Source organism: Sus scrofa, chromosome 12 (genome assembly GCF_000003025.6).
Source record: "Sus scrofa isolate TJ Tabasco breed Duroc chromosome 12, Sscrofa11.1, whole genome shotgun sequence".
In the NCBI taxonomy this organism is placed as follows: Eukaryota; Metazoa; Chordata; class Mammalia; order Artiodactyla; family Suidae; genus Sus; species Sus scrofa.
In genome coordinates, this window is record NC_010454.4 from 14,126,531 (window position 1) to 14,144,251 (window position 17,721).

Genomic DNA, 17,721 nt, shown 5'->3' on the forward strand with positions numbered 1-17,721 from the left:
GGGTAGAACTAAGTTCCTTTATCTCCCCCCCTCCCCGGACTTTGTGCATTTTTAGGTTGCTTAGTTTACAGACATTTGGGGATGTTCTAGGTTTCTTTCTGTTACTGATTTCTAATTTAAGTTCATTGTGTCCAGAGAGCATACATACCTTGTATGATTTTAATTTTGTAAAACATTTTTCAAGGTTTGCTTTATACCCCAAATGTTATCTGTCTAGATGAATGTCCCAAGTGCAGTTGGAAAGAAGGTGTATCCTGCTGCTGGTGGGGAGAGGGTTCCATAAGTGACGTCGGGCCCGGTGGGTCGTAGGGTGAAGGTCTTCTGTATCCTTGATCTTCCTTCTACCTGCTTGTTCTGTCAATTACCAAGAGACGAATGTCGCCGTCTACAGCTGTTGTTATGGATTTGCCTCTTTCTCTTTGGAATTCTGTTAGTCTTCATGCATTTTGAGGCTCTGCTTTTAAGTGCATAAACCTTTAGAAAGGATTATTTGATCCCTTCCTCATTATGTCTTTATTTGTTAAGACATTGTACTGAAATGAACTGTAATTACCAGGCTTTCTCTTTCAATAGAACCCGTCTTAGGCAGGGAGCCTCTCGTTCATCTCTCTCCTTAGTGCCGGCGCAGTCTCTAGAATACACTGGCAGCATACAGGTGGTTGTTGAACTGTGTGAGTCAAAACACAGCTCTTGATTCTTTCTACCCTTAGTTCTGCCCTGTCAAATATGGCAGCCGCTAGCCATGTGGGGCTATTAATTAATTAATTTGTCTTTTTAGGGCCTGCGCAGGAGGCATATGGAGGTTCCCAGGCTAGGGGTCTAATCGGAGCTGTAGCTGCCAGCCTACGCCACAGCCATAGCAATAAATGGCAGATCCAAGCTGTGTCTATGACCTACACCACAGCTCATGGCAATGCCAGATCCCCAACCCACCGAGTGAGGCCAGGGATCCAGCCTGCCTACTCATGGGTACTAGTGGGATTCTTTTCTGCTGTGCCACTACGGGAACCCCCTGGGGCTATTTAAATTTAATTAAAATTCAGAAGTTCCTGACTAGGAACCATGAGGTTGCGGGTTCGATCCTTGGCCTCGCTCAGTGGGTTAAGGATCTGGTGTTGCCGTGACCTGGGGTGTAGGTCGCAGATGCGACTCAGATCCTGTGTTGCGTGGCTGTAGTGTAGGCCGGCAGCTGTAGCTCCAATTTGACCCCTAGCCTGGGAACCTCCATATGCTGCAGGTGCAGCCCTAAAAAAGCAAAAAAAAAACAAAACAAAACTGAAAAATGTAAGTAAAATTCGGACTTCACTTCTTCAATGGCACTGTATTTATTTATTTGTCTTTTCTAAGGCTGCTCCTGTGGCATATGGAGGTTCCCAGGCCAGGGGTCTAATCGGAGCTGTAGCTGCTGGCCTCCGCCACAGGTGCAGCAACACAGGGATCTGAGTCGTGTCTGCAACCTACACCCCAGGTCATGGCAGCACTGGATCCTTAACCCACTGAGCGAGGCCAGGAATCGAACCCTCAACCTCATTGTTCCTAGTTGGATTCATTAACCACTGAGCCACAACGGGAACTCTTCAGTGGCACTTTAGATGCCCAGTAGTCTTGTGTGATGTAGAACATTTGGGTCATTTTGTATCATCACAGAAAATTCTCCTGGACTGACTGTGCCGTGGTAGTCGGTGTGCTTCTGCTTGACTGTGAGAATTTACCTCGCGTGGCTCTTCCTGTAGCCTTTTATTTGCTCTGAAGGCTGCATGGCCCGGGTAGCGCCAGCCCTCTGGCCGTGGTTTCTCCTTTGTCGAGCCTGTCAGGCCCGCCTTGTTTGTAGATGTGATGGTGTTGAATTTCTCCAGCCAGACTTGCGATGGCCGCAGCGTTTGCTCTTCTCCGTGAGGGGAAGAGGTTAGTTTTAGAAAATCTGCCGCGGTCCTGATAAAATGAAGCTCAGTCATAGATGTAGGACTGAAGGGCAAGAAGGATTACAGTTCAGAGACTTTTGGCTGAGAAATTTAATTTGATAACTCAGAGAATTCTCATGTTGTAAAAGTTTAGAAGTTGGTCTGTGAACTTAGTCGTCGCATAGCGCTGTGTCTCTGAGTAAACCTCTTTCTCAGGAGTCTCTGGACAAGTGGTTTAACTACTTTAATAGTTTTCAAAGAAAAGGTTTTTTGAGTAGAATATTTTTGGTACTTAAGAGATGTCAAATTGCAGTAAAGGAGCCTCAGGAGATTTGCTAAGAAAGCTCATGCTTCGACTCTTTCCAACTCATGGATGTGTTCTAGAATTCAGGTACTCAGGAGACTGCAAGACCAAGCGATTCCAGCAGTGGACGGCAGTGTTCAGTAGGTGCATTTTCTACATTTTGCTGTCATGGCTTCCTGCTTGACTTCAGTATGTTAACATTGCCTCCTTTGAGGTCCGTTTATAGTGTACTCTATTTTGGGAACTTAAAAAGCATTTCAGAAATGCACATATTAATCTGTGTGGAATTTCTCTTCTTGTCCTCTTTCCTTCTGATGCTTGCATAGCTATATTGAGACTTGTCGGAGGAAAGAGCCCAACATCTAAAATAGCTAATAAAATTTTAGCCCTTCTATCAGCATAGTTTTCCCCATAGTTTTCTAGACATCAAAATTATTTCACACACTTCTTGAAGCCTTAGTAAATTACTCTTTTCTCCAGCTTATGACCATACTCTGTGTTATGCAAATAACAACAAAACAGCAGTTCCCGTGGTGGCACAGCGGAAACGAATCCTACTAGGAACCATGAGGTTGCGGGTTCGATCCCTGGCCCTGCTCAGTGGGTTGAGGATCCGGTATTGCCGTGAGCTGTGGTGTAGGTTGCAGACGGGGCTCGGATCCCGCGTTGCTGTGGCTGTGGCTGTGGTGTAGGCCGGTGGCTACGGCTCTGATTAGACCCCTAGCCTGGGAATCTCCATATGCCACGGGAGCAGCCCAAGAAATGGCAAAAAGACAAAAAAACAAAAAACCCAAAACAAAAAACCAATGATTTTTCTGTAATTTCAGATACATGCCTGAACTTTTTAGTTTGAATTATCTGGGTGAAATGCCTCAGATTTTGGATCCTTGGTAAACTTGGAAGATTGCCTTCATACAGATGCATTATTATCCTTAATTGCCTAAATAGCTTGAGTTACAAAATCCTCCTGGCATCTCAGGAGAAACCTAACAGTGGAGATTGTTAATGGCAGGGGCACAAACTCAAATGCTGCAGGGTCCAAGTACATCAAGTAAGGATGCGAAATGGCCTTTTTTCTTTATTAATATATAACTGCATTTGCTGTGAAAGTTTTTTTGCCTTGAAAAACTAACCTTATTGGGGAGGGAGTGGGATGGACTGGGAGTTTGGAGTTAGTAGATGCACATTATTGCACGTGGAGTAGATAAGCAATGAGATCCTGCTGTATAGCACAGGGAACTATATCTAATCACTTGTGATGGAACATGATGGAGGATAATGTGAGAAAAAGAATGTGTATATATGTAATTTATTTTAAAATTTTTATTGCTTTTTAAGGCTGCACCCACGGCATATGGAGGTTCCCAGGCTAAGGGTCCAGTGGGAGCTACAGCTGCTGGCCTGCACCTTTTCTTGATTAGATTAGTTCTAGCTTAAATGGACCCTGTGGATTGCCTCTGTCCTCTTTACTCACTTTTCTGATTCTTCTTTGTGGACGTTTGAATTTGTGACCTGTGTTCCATGTAACTATGTAGTCGGTCTGCTGGATGTGTTAGGGTCAAAAGGAAATACCTCAGAGTCCCCTGCTACTATTGTATTTCTGTACATGTCTCCTGGGATTTCTTATAGTTTTGTTTTATATAGTTTGATGCCAGCTTATTTGGTTTATTAATTCATGCAGCAACTAATTCAGGAATCTGCCATGTGCCAGGCAGTGTAATAAGTTCTAGGCCTGAGAACCTAGGCAAAAATTGTCCTAGCCATTGTGGAAGTTGCAGTCTAGTGGAGGCATATGTTAACTGAGTGAAAACATGAGAGTTATAAATGTGGTAAAATACAGTGAGGGGAAAGAGGTGAGGGAATAGGTAGCTGGCCACTTGAAAGAGTGGGAAGTGTTCCAGGCAAAGAGAATGGCTCTGGGGAGGCAGTGAAGCCCTGGGGAGGCAGAGAGCTTTGCGTGATCAAGGGGGCCAGTGTGGCCGAAGTAGAAAGGAGAGGCTGAGGTTGGAGCAGTGGGCAGGACCCGACTCAGAGGGTTTTAGGAAGGAGTTTGGATTGTAATCCAGGTGTGGTGGGGACGCATTGAAAGCCTTAAGGTTGAGGACTGAAACAGTCATGTTTACTTTGTATTAAGTGGTTCATAACTTTTATATCTTCATTGTGGATTGCATCCATTATCATTATAAAATCTTTGTTCCATTTAGGGGTTTTAAAATTTTGCTGTGAATTAAACTTTTATAACTCCTTTTTATTTCCATTTCTTACAATGTGACATCCTGTTGAAAATAACTGGTAGGTAGTTGGCAGTAATGATTGGAATTTTGAAGAGAGGTCTGGGTAGAGAAGTGCATTTATATATACATACATACGCACATACACATATGTGTGCGTCTGTGTGTGTATGTACACGTTTGTGTGTGTGTGTGTGTGTATACACATTTGTATATATGTGCGTGTGTATGTATGCATTTGTGTGTGTGTGTTTGGCCTTAACATGCAGTGGCTTGATGTTGAGCTCCGTTCCCAGACCAGGGACTTATCCTGGGCTGCAGTGGTGAAAGCTCTGGGTCCTAACCATTAGACCCCTAGGACACGCCCAAGAAATGCATTTAGAAGTCGTTGATATTTGGGTGGTGATTGAATCCACTGATGATTGAGGGAGATCAGAGAATCTGCTGAGGACTGAACTTTGGGGATTTGCGCATGTGAGAGATGCATGGCAGAGGAACAACTGGTCAGGGAAATTGAGTTTTGAGTGGCAATAGGTTAAAAAGGATGTTGTGGGCAAATACGTCAGATGGTTTCAAAGAGAGGCTGGGTAAAAACGGGCTGTGTTACAGCACTCTCTATCCCAAGTATCAGCTGATGATTGCAAGTTTGCAGTTCATTTAATAATCTTATTTAATCTTACTCTGTATTTAGGCTATAACGTACTTTCTATTAGCGATATATATTGAAAAAATTAAAATAAGTAATTGAAACAATTAAAAATAAGGAAGTTTAGGACAAATTTCCTGAACTTTTGTTTTCACTTTCCATAATTTCGAATATGCAGAAGAGCTAGAAGAATAAATAGTACGCTGACTGCTCAGTATACCCTTTTCAGATTTACCAGTTTTTAAAATATTTTGCCATATTTGCTTTCCTTGTCTTTTAAAGTTTTATTTTTGCTGAACCATTTGATAGTAAGTTATAGACGTCATGACATGTCTATAACATGACATCTTTTTTTTCTTTTTAGGGCCACACCTGTGGCGTACGGAATTTCCCAGGAGAGGGGTCAAATCAGAGCTTTCAGCAGTGCCAGGTCTGAGCTGTGTCTTCGACCTACACTGCAGCTTGCAGCAACACTGGATCCTTAACCAAATGAGCAAGGCCAGGGATTGAACCTGCATCCTTATGGGTACTGGTTGGGTTTGTTACTGCTGAGCCAAAACTAATAAGTCTAATAAGTCACAGCTAATTAAAGAAGGCTCTAATTAGTCTTCTTTTTGTAGACTTATTAATGTCTTTGATTAGGCATCAGCCCTATTCTAATCAGGCCTTCTGAGACGTCCTGTTAGTTCTTTGCTTGGTTTTCCACAAACGCCCTACTTTCTGCTTTGGTAGGGGGATTATCCAATTTCAGTAAACCTATAATTTTCAAACTTTACTGCAATTGGAATTATCTGAGCAGAAAGATAAAAATACAGGTTACTGAGTGTCACCTGGATTTCTGTAAATTTGAGTTGGATTTTGACACTTTATTTTTAATAGTTTAGCATGTGATGTTGCTACTTCTCTAGTTTTAGGATGGATAGTTTCAAGGCATATCTCAAACTTTAATGTTCGTACGAATTACCCAAAGATTTTGAGAAATGGCACATCCTAATTTAGTAGGGCTGGGGTGGGGCCTGAGATTCTGACTTACAGGCATTGTAGATAAAGCCAGTTATATTTTGAATAGCAAGATTTGAAGGTAACTGGAATTAATGAATTTCATCGGATTTGATGTGCTTTATTTATTTGCTACAGCATGCAGTGGCTTGATGTGGAATCTCAGTTCTGGGATTGAATCTGGGCTGCAATGGTGAAAGCACTGAGTCCCAACCACTAGAGCACCAGGGAACTCCACAAAGTGTATTAATTTTTATTCGACTGGCTCCTGGAGGGATAACCATTTTAAATTCTGGAGCAATGGTTCTCAAACTGTGGGCCTCAGACCAACACAATTAGCATCACATGGAGTTGTTAGAAATGCAAATTGAGGAGTTCCCTGGTGGCTCAGCAGGTTAATGACCTGACATTGACACTGCTTTGGCATGGGTTTGATCCTTGGCCTGGGAACTTCCACATGCTTCAATGTGACCAGAAAAAAAAGAAGAAGAAGAAAGAAATATAAATTGAGACTCTTCCCTTAAGACCTATTGAATAAGAAGCTATTTTAATCAAAATCTGCTTCCCTGGTGATTTCTTTTTCTTTTTTCGTGGCATATGAAAGTTCCCAGGCCCCATGGGGGTTGAATCACAGCTGCAGCTGCCATCCTGCACCACAGCCACAGCAATGCTAGGTCTGAGCCTCATCTGCAACCTGCACTGTAGCTCACAGCAACGCCAGATCCTTAACTCATTGCATGAGGTCAGGGATGGAACCTGCATCCTCATGGATGCTAGTTGGGTTCTTTTTTTTTTTTTGTCTTTTTGCTATTTCTTTGGGCCGCTTCCGTGGCTTATGGAGGTTCCTAGGCAAGGGTCGATTGGAGCTGTAGCCACCGGCCTACGCCAGAGCCACAGCAACGCAGGATCTGAGCCACGTCTGCTACCTACACCACAGCTCACGGCAACACCAGATCCTCAACCCACTGAGCAAGGGCAGGGACCAAACCCGCAACCTCATGGTTCCTAGTCGGATTCGCTAACCATTGCGCCATGACGGGAACTCTGCTAGTTGCGTTCTTAACCTGCTGAGCCACAATGGGAACTCCTGCTTTCCTGTTGATTCTGTTGCACAGAGCTTGAGGGCTCCTCTTCTAGGACTTCTCACTGTAGTCCTCTATTTAATTACACAGTGAGGAGTAAAAACACATTTCTAACATCTACAAATAGTGTGAAGATGTTTTCTTGGGTAATTGTGTGGGCTAGCACTTCAAAACTACTGATTCTTTCAATAAATATTAAGTTCCTTACAGTGTGAGCCACTGTTCACAGCAATAGACAAAAGAGATAAGACTCCCTGCCTTTAAGGAAATTAAATTCCAATGATGATGTTAACTACTGTTTATATATATCTTCAATATATATAGATAAAACTGTTCTACATGGTTCAAACCGTTTATCCTTTTGTAGCAGTTTTGTTTGTTTCATGGTATCCTTATGATTTTTTAAAATTAATTTATTTTTAAATTATTTTTAATTGTTATTTCCCCCATACAAATTTTTTTCTGCTGTACAGCATGGTGACCCAGTTACACATACATATACACATTCTATTTTCTCACATTATCCTGTTCCATCATAAGTGACTGGACATAGTTCCCAGTGCTACACAGCAGGATCTCATCGCTAATCCATTCCAAAGGCAGTAGTCTGCATCTATTAACCTCAAGCTCCCACTCCACCCCACTCCCTCCCTCTCCCCCTTGGCAGCCACAAGTCTATTTTCCAAGTCCATGATTTTCTTTTCTGTGGAAAGGTTCATTTGTGCCGTATATTAGATTCCAGATATAAGTGATATCGTATGGTATTTGTGTTTCACTTTCTGACTTATTTCACTCAGGATGAGAGTCTCTAGTTCCATCCATGTTGCTGCAGATGGCATTATTTTGTTCTTTTTTATGGCTGAGTAGTATTCTATTGTGTATATATACCACATCTTCCCAATCCAATCATCTATTAACGGACATTTGGGTTGTTTCCATGTCTTGGCTATTGTGAATAATGCTGCAATGAACATGCAGGTGCATGTGTCTTTTTTAAGGAAAGTTTTTTCCGGATATATGCCCAAGAGTGGTGTTGCTGGGTGATACGGTAGTTCTATGTCTAGATTTCTAAGGTATCTCCAAACTGTTCTCCATAGTGGCTGTACCAGCTTACATTCCCACCAACAGTGCAGGAGAATTCCCTTTTCTCCACACCCCCTCCAGCATTTGTTATTCGTGGACTCATTAATGATGGCCATTCTGGGTGTCCCTGCTGTCATATGTAGTCCTTGACTATTCTTTGGAGTTCGATCAAATGAATGTTTCCACAATTTAATTATCCCCCCGTTGATGTACATTTTGGTTGTTTCCAGCTTGATTGGCTGCTTGCTTTCATTTTATTTTACTATATTTTATTTTATTTATTTTCTTTTTTGGCTGCCCGCAGCATATGGAGTTTCCAGGCTGGGGATCAGATCTGAGCTGCAGTTGTGACCTATGCCACAGCTGTGGCATTGCTGAGTCCTTTAACCCACTCTACTGGGTTGGGAATTGAACCTGCCTCCCAGGGCTGCAGAGATGCCACCAATCTCATTGTGTCACAGTGGGAACCCCAACTGCTTGCTTTTATAAACAATATTGAATGTTTTGCAAATGTGCCTTGGATGTTTTTCTAGAGAAGTGTTTTTCAAACAGTGGGCTGCAACCAGCATATTTTAAAAGCAGAGAGAGGAGTTCCCGTCATGGCTCAGTGGAAACAAATCCGACTAGGAACCATGAGGTTGTTGGTTCGATCTCTGACCTCAGTCAGTGGGTTAGGGATCTGGGGTTGCTGTGAGCTGTGGTGTAGGTCTCAGATGTGGCTCGGATCGTGTGTTGCTGTGGCTGTGGCATCGGCCGGCAGCTATAGCTCCGATTTTTAGACCCCTAGCCTGGGAACCTCCATAGGCCGCAGGTGTGGTCCTAGAAAAAAGACAAAAGACAAAGATAAAATAAAAGCAGAGAGAGAATAGAATGGAAAAGAAGATACTAGTATAAGAAGTAGTTTTGTGGAGCTTTTGTTTTGGGATAATGTGTGCCCCGGATTGAGATGTAAAATATATTTCTTTAGCTCATGGGCAAAATTTTGCAGACCCCACTCTCAGGGCTATGCCTGCGACCTTAACTTGACTGTTACCAAGTTCTCTAAAGTGGTGGTATCAGTTTACAGTCCTGCTGGCAGTATGCTGGTGTTTCTCTTGTTCTCTGTTCTTCCCCAAAGTTTGCTTGAATGGACTTTTTAAAAAAAATTTTGGCTGCATATGCAGCATATGAAAGTTCCTAGGCCAGGGATTAAACCCATGCCTCAGCAGCAACCCAAATCCACTGCAGTGACCACACTGGATCCTTAACCTGCTGTGCCACAAGAGAACTCTGGATGGACTTTTAAAGTTTTGTCCATGACGAGTGTGAAACAGTATCTCATTTTAGTTTCACTTGCCTTTTCCTGATAACTAGTGAGATTGACGTAAATCCATTTTTTTTTTTAAATACAGGAAAATTAATTTATCTGCTAGAAAGATCAGTGTTGAAAATGGTAATGAGTGTAATCCTCATTGGCCTATTATAAATTCATTTCCCTGAATAGTTGAAATGACTTGACTTGCTAATACTAGTGATTGACAGTTGATGGGCTTAAGTGGTTTAATTTTATGAGTTTTCTCTTTATACACTATAATCTCTGCTCAGTTCTGTAAACGTGAATCTTTGAACTTGGCATAATGACCTTATAGTTGTAGTCATATAAGACCATCAATAGCCGAGCTAGCAGCATCATTTTATTGATTTAAATATTAACATTTTTATATGTTTGCAGAGATGCCTGCCCAATGTTTTTCTTTTAAAATGTTATAATAAAAATAAATGCATGTGGTATTTTAAAATATAAAAGGGTAAAAAAATTAATCTTTCTTCCTTTCCTTTCCTTCATCTGTCCTCCCCAGGAGCAACTACTTCAAAAAGATTCGTGTATGCCCTCTTAGACATGTACTCTTTATTACTGCCCCCTTTTTTTGTTTCTAATTTCTTTTCTCAAATGATATTCTATTCATTGTTTTGTAGCTGGCTTTTTATTCTACTTAATAATATATCTTAAAGATTTTTTATTATAGCACATATGAATTTTACCTTGTTCTTTTCACCTGCTAGATCGGATTCTGTTGTCTAGATGTATCATAATTTATGATTTAAGTATTGATGTATATTTAGTTTAAAAAAAAGAAACCACAACATACATACAAAACTTCAGCTTGTATAAACTGTTGTCTTAAGTATTTTTGTCCTTATTTAAATGCATGGTGTTGGTGTCTTTATAGGACAACTTCCAGGAGGTAGAATTGCTGGGTCAAAAGTATAGGCATTCAGATAGATCTTTGTCAAATTGCCTTTTTAAAAATTGAACCAGTTATGCTTCAGAGTGAACTGGACCAGTATTTAATCTTTTTTAACTCTCAAAAGTGCTCGCATTGTTCAGTTTGTATATAATCATAGTTTGAACAGGCGCTGTTTTGTGGTTTTCAGCTGGATAATAGAAGGCAGAATTTGTGAACCTTTTTTTTTTTTTTTTTTTTGCCTTTCTCTTACCTCTGAAACTAACAGACTTTAGCTTAATATAAAGCCAAATGAACTGTTAAATATCAGAATAACACAATGGTAATCCAAAATTTTTCAAAATGTATGAAAGCTGATACTCTAAAATTAGACATTAAATTAGACGGTATTTCTGTTACTGCCTTGCAGAAGAATGCTATCAGCCATATCTCTTTTTAACATTAACTCTTCTCATTGATAATCTTTAAGGAGCAATTTACTGATTTTCTCCTTAAAAGATTTGTGTACAATGTCAGATACTGTTTTAATCAATACTCTTATTCGCAAGGGACAGAAAACCAACACATTCACTTAAGCAAAAGGGGACTGATTTTAGGTTTGTGTCACGTTGCACCTGAGACGAGTTACCAGTGCTTCTCTCTCACTTGTGCTTCTGTCTCTTGTCCTTACTCTGCTCCTCCACAAGGGAGGAAAGGGTGGATGAGCCACAGACAGCCTGGGCCACCTTCATGAAAAGAATAAGCTTCAGAGCTCTTCTCACTCGCATCTGAATAGAAAATCTCGCCTATGGCCGTACCATGCCCAACCATGCCCAACGCACCCGATCTCATGTAAATGTAAAATCCCAGGCAAGACCGCCTCCCTGCCCTGGGTCCTGTCCGCATGCAGTGCTGAGGAGATGGAGTACTGCAGTTGGGGGCCCCATCAGAATCACATGGCCTGGGAGAGGGGTCACTCTCTAAAGGCAATGATGCTGGCACATGTTTATAATGAAAGAACGTGCCAGATCTTTCTTTGGCATAAGAGTTGGGTGTTCAGTCAGGAAGAGGGAACAGATGCCATGAATTGGTGAATTATAATATATGGTAACAAATGGTGCAAAGAAAGCCCTGGGAATTTAGAAGACTTTGGGGGGAGTTAGAATAATCTTTTGGAGAAAGTGATACCAGAGTAAACTTTTAAGGTGGTGTGTTACATTCCACCCCAGGTGATTTCTTTCTTCATGAAGTCACTTTTATCCATCCTTTTCTTAGTTCTCACAGCCAGAGTCTGAATCCAGTTCTTTATCTTCTGGGTAATTGCAGAAGATGCCCTGTCTCTGGTCTGTTCCCCTTGTCCTATTCATTCATTGTATTCACTGAAGTCAGAGAGGTCTTTCTGGAACATTCCCCACATGTCCCTGCCTGCTCAGAAAACCTGTAACAACCTTCATTACTGCCAAAATAAAGTGCCGTACAAATGGCTAAACCTAGCATTTAAGAATCCCTGTGTGCTGGTGCTGTTAACTACTTTTCCAGCCTTGCCTTCCGTAATCCTTTGCGTGGGCTCTCTTTAACGGCATTTTGCATAGACGGCTGAGAGGAACTCAGGGATTGTTTCTATGAGCTAGTCTGTCTCCTTTGGTGACTAATGTTTCTCCCCTTTTATTTGAGGCTGTTCCTCTAGGTTCACCGTTCCCTTTCATCCTTTTCTACTTTCTTTCATCTATGCTTATGCAGATGAGACCCAAATGATTTCCAGAAGACAGTGAAATGGACTGAATTTACCATCATGGTGTGTATTACTAGTATGATGGTGGTTCTGTGAAAACTGCTTCTTTGTAGTAGATGGAAATTTGCTGAGATGGAGATGGTTTCTTTCTTTCTTTATGGGCTCACCCGGAGAGTCTGGCTCAGATTAATCCCTGCGACTATTTTCTATAGAAAGTAACGGATATAGTCCTTTTTTTTTTTTTTTTTTTGCTTTTCAGGATCACAGTTGTGATATATGGAAGATCCCAGGCTAGGGGTTGAATCAGAGCCGCGGCTGCTGGCCTATGCCACAGCCACAGCAACACCAGATCTGAGTTGTGTCTGCAACCTACACCACAGCTCAAAGCAATGTGGGATCCTTAACCCACTGAGTGAGGCCAGGGTTTGAACCTGAATCCTTAGGGATACTGGTTGGTTTTGTAACCTACTGAGCCACAATGGAGACTTCTGGATATAGTCTTATTTGGAAAATCTTCTTTCCAGTGAATGAGTTTTGGGGGTGCATTCTGTAAAATAGTGACTTTTTTTTTTGTCTTTCTACCTTTTCTAGGGTCGCTCCCGCAGCACGTGGAGGTTCCCAGACTAGGGAACCAGTCAAAGATGTAGCTGCCGGCCTACGCCAGAGCCACAGCAATGCAGGATCCAAGTTGCATCTGCAGTCTACGCCACAGCTCACTGCAACACCAGATCCTTAACCCACTGAGCAAGGCCAGGGATCAAACCCGCAACCTCATGGTTCCTACTCGCATTCGTTAACCACTGAGCCACGACAGTAACTCTGACCTTTTGTATTCTTTTTTTTTTTTTTTTTTTTTTTGTCCTTTGTTGTTGTTGTTGCTATTTCTTGGGCCGCTCCCGCGGCATATGGAGGTTCCCAGGCTAGGGGTTGAATCGGAGCTGTAGCCACCGGCCTAGGCCAGAGCCACAGCAACTCCAGATCCAAGCCGCGTCTGCAACCTACACCACAGCTCACGGCAACGCCGGATCCTTAACCCACTGAGCAAGGGCAGGGACCGAACCCGCAACCTCATGGTTCCTAGTCGGATTCGTTAACCAGTGGGCAACGACGGGAACTCCCCCTTTTGTATTCTTTAGCATACTTTCCTCCTGGTGCCATGTACTGTTTTAGTTTGTACATAATGAAAGTTAGCTGCAGGGGAGGAGTCACTTAAGAGGTGACCGGCAACCCAGAACTATGATTAATAAAATTTAATTGTACAAAAATGAATTTGATGTTAATTGATCTCATTAAAATTAATTCTAGTGTTTAAAAATACATTTCCTGGAGTTCCTGTCATGGCGCAGTGGTTAACGAATCCGACTAGGAACCATGAGGTTGCGGGTTCAGTCCCTGCCCTTGCTCAGTGGGTTAAGGAGCCGGCATTGCCGTGAGCTGTGGTGTAGGTTGCAGACGCGGCTCGGATCCCGCGTTGCTGTGGCTCTGGCCTAGGCCGGCGGCTCCAGCTCCGATTTGACCCCTAGCCTGGGAACCTCCATATGCCGCGGGAGCAGCCCAAGAAATAGCAAAAAGACAAAAAAAAAAAAAAAAAGAAAAAAATACGTTTCCTAACATCATGTTCCTAAACATCGTTGGAAAGTAAAATAATAATAATACAGGCATAGCAGTTTAGGAGAAACAGGTTTCTTTCAACAAATTTTCTTATTAAAATACCTTATAGGAGTTCTCTTGTGGCACAGCAGGTTAAGGATCTGGTGCTGTCACTGCAGTGTCTCAGGTCGCTGCTGTGGCACAGGTTCCATCCCTGGCCTGGGAACTTCCACATGCCTTGGGCGTGGCCGAAAAGCAAAACCAAACCAAACCTCATAGATTGGTTGAGAGGATTTAGTGAGATCTGCGTGCTTCTTCCACACTGAGCTCTCGATGCGATCTATTGTTACATTTATTTACATGCATGCATAGTGCTGGATTGGACATCACTTCTCAGCACCTGCTGCTGCCTAATTTACATCTAAAAAGTATAATCTGTTGTCTCTTTCCTCCCCACGTCTCCCCCGTGCGGAACCTGCTTCTCTCTTCCTTACGCCTTCCTTTCGGTCTCAGCCCTCACCCTGTGCTTCAGTGTGGAACTCCCCCTTCCGGGGCTCTCAGGAAGTCCGTCTTACAGAGGAAAAGGGGTGCTGCACCGGAGGACTTCCTGTCTGGTTGCTGAGAGGCATTTCTGAGTGCAGCCGACACCGTGTGAGACCTCTTGCGCCTCTTCTCTTCCGTGGAGATGTTTTTCTCTCATTTATGTTTTTGTCAGATCTTTCCCAAATGCACTGTTATTGTTTATCATGGATACCTGTTAAGGCCTCTAGGTAGTTGAGAATTGAGCATAATCAGAATTTTTTAACTTCTAGTTTGGAAACTTTGAATTTAGATTTTCTGTGGACCTAAAGATTAGAGCTAAATCTTGCTTCTTGGTATTATTTTTAACTTGATGGTAGTAGAAAAATATATCTTCTCTCTCTCTCTTTTTTTTTTTTTTTTTTTTTTTTTTGCTTTTTAGGGCCGCACCCACAGCATATGGAGCTTCCCAGGCTAGGGGTCGAATTGGAGCTGCAGCTGCTGGCCTATGCCACAGCCACAGCCACAGCCACACAGGATCTGAGCCACATCTGTGACCTACACCACAGCTCACGGCAACGCAGGATCCTTAACCCACTGAGTGAGGCCAAAGATGGAACCCGCATCCTCACGGATCCTCGTCGGATTCGATAACTGCTGAGCCCCGACAGGAACTCCATCTCATCTCTTTTTTGAAGTATATGTCCAAATAGAAAAACCGGGAAACTCTTAGTTTGTAGCAATGATGCATTGTTTTCTAATTATCCTGTTTCTTTACTTACAGGTAGGCGAAAACCAAGAGTACATCGGCCTCGTTCTCCAATATTGGAAGAAAAAGACATCCCACCCCTTGAATTTCCCAAGTCCTCTGAGGATTTAATGGTGCCTAACGAGCATATAATGAATGTTATTGCCATTTATGAGGTACTGCGGAACTTTGGCACGGTTTTAAGGTTGTCTCCTTTTCGATTTGAGGACTTCTGTGCTGCTCTGGTGAGTCAAGAGCAGTGCACACTTATGGCGGAGATGCACGTCGTGCTTTTGAAGGCAGTTTTGCGCGAAGAAGACACTTCCAATACCACCTTTGGACCTGCTGATCTGAAAGATAGCGTGAACTCCACGCTGTATTTCATCGATGGCATGACGTGGCCGGAGGTGCTGCGGGTGTACTGTGAGAGTGACAAGGAGTACCACCATGTGCTTCCTTACCAGGAAGCAGAGGACTACCCTTATGGACCAGTGGAGAACAAGATCAAAGTTCTGCAGTTCCTAGTCGATCAGTTTCTTACCACAAATATCGCCCGTGAGGAATTGATGTCCGAAGGGGTGATCCAGTACGACGACCACTGTCGGGTGTGTCACAAACTCGGGGATTTGCTTTGCTGTGAGACCTGCTCAGCAGTGTACCATTTGGAATGTGTGAAGCCACCTCTCGAGGAGGTGCCAGAGGATGAATGGCAGTGTGAAGTCTGTGTGGCACACAAGGTGCCCGGTGTGACTGACTGCGTTGCTGAAATCCAAAAAAACAAACCATATATTCGGCATGAGCCTATTGGATACGACAGAAGTCGGAGGAAATACTGGTTCTTAAACCGAAGACTCATAATGTAAGTAAATCGGGTCTTCATTTTTGTCTGTATTTAAAATTAAGTCAGTGCCCTTCATGACTGATGTAGCAGAGCTGTGCTGCTGATGTGTTATAAACCTCTGTGGTTAAACGAAGGGTTGTGTAGTTCACTGGTTTCTAACTTGAAGGAATATGTGCATTAAAAGGTTTTAAATTTTCAAGGAAAGAAGGGTGTGTGAAAAAAAGCAAAACACACACCATTGTATTCAGTGCCTGGAATGCCACCTGCCACTCGGGACCTGCCCTGTTAGAGTCCCTGCGGCCCACCTGGAGGTAGTCTCCATTCCTAGTTTAGGTGTTAATGGTTTCCTTGCTTTTTTTTTTTTAAGTTTTACTGTATCTGTATATAAAATGGAGCAGCAAGGAGTTCCCGTTGTGGCTCAACAGTTTACGAACCTGACTAGTAACCATGAGGTTGCAAGTTCAATCCCTGGCCTTGCTCAGTAGGTTAAGGATCCAGCATTGCCATGAGCTATGGTGTAGGTCGCAAGACACAGCTTGGATCTGGCGTTGCTGTGGCTGTGGTGTAGGCTGGTATCTGTAGCTCCAGTTCAACCCCTAACCTGGGAACCTCCATGTGCTGTGAGTGTGTCCCTAAAAAAATAAAATGAAATAATAAAATGGAGCAGCAAGAACAAACCACCTAAGGCAAGATCAGTGGTGCCATTATTGAGTGTAATCTTCCCAGAGACGATAAGCCCAACAGACTTATCATGGTCAGAGTCTGGCTTGTGCTTTTTCCTAAGAGTTTTCAAGAGATTCTTGCAGGCAGGACAGTGGCAAGGTCAGCAGGAAGTCAGGTAAAGCAGAGTTTACTGGTCAGCATCTCTGGCAGGAGTTCAGCGTGGACTTGGTGTTGGACATCTTGTGTGGTCAGAGGGAGTGGGCTACTTTGTATTTTCAGCTTCTAAAGTGTCCAGAGCCTTCTTCAAACTCTCAAATGTAGGTCAGATCAGATATTTGTGGTGGGGTGAAGTGAAAGAGCATGCATGGAGAGAGGAGAAGGAACTTCTTTAGCACATGGTCTGGACAGGCCAGATAGAAGTGTCTGAGCCAGGCTCACCCTTAGTTTTTATTTTCATTTTTTTTTCTCCTTTTTGGCTGCCCCATGGCATTCGGAGTTCCCAGGCCAGGAATCAGATCTGAGCCACAGTTGCAACCTGGGCCACAGTGGCGGCAACGCCAGATCCTTCAGCCCACTGTGCTGGGCTGGGGATCGAAACTGTGTCCTGGATCTGCAGAGACACTGCCAGTCCTGTTGCACCACAGCAGGCGCTCCTCACCCTTAGTTTTTAAAGATGGTGCAGAATAAACAGAATTTCAGAATTTTGTATATTTGTCTTCTTACAGTATTGCTGTTGAGAAACATAAATCCATTCATTGATTCTTTGTATGTGACCAGTTTGGACTTATGCTGAAGCTTATAGAATCTTCTTTTTGCCTTCATTGTTCTGCAGTTTTCTTGTTTTTTTGTCTTTTTAGGGCTGCACCCACAGCATATGCAAGTTCCCAGGCTCGGGGTCAAACTGGAGCTGCAGCTGCAGGCCTACACCACAGCTACAGCAACACAGGATCCGAGCTGAGCCTATGACCTACACCACAGCTCATGGCAATGCTGGATCCTTAACCCACTGAGCAAGGCCAGGGATCGAACCTGCAACTTCATGGTTACTAGTTGGGTTCGTTACCGCTGAGCCACAACGGGAACTCCTGGTGTACACTTTCTGTGTGACAGTTGAGTCAGTTCTGAGGACTTCTCCTGAGGACTTTGTTCTCTCCTTTTTCCTGTCATTTTATCTTCAC

At 43.0% G+C, this 17,721-nt stretch overlaps 1 protein-coding gene across 1 annotated transcript in view; it reads left to right on the top strand.

Moving 5' to 3' along the window:
* Positions 1-17,721, top strand: part of BPTF (bromodomain PHD finger transcription factor) — a 141,868-nt gene that overhangs the window by 13,588 nt on the left and 110,559 nt on the right. The window contains 1 exon segment of the mRNA XM_021068118.1: positions 15,076-15,898. Coding sequence (XP_020923777.1) covers positions 15,076-15,898 — 823 coding nt within the window.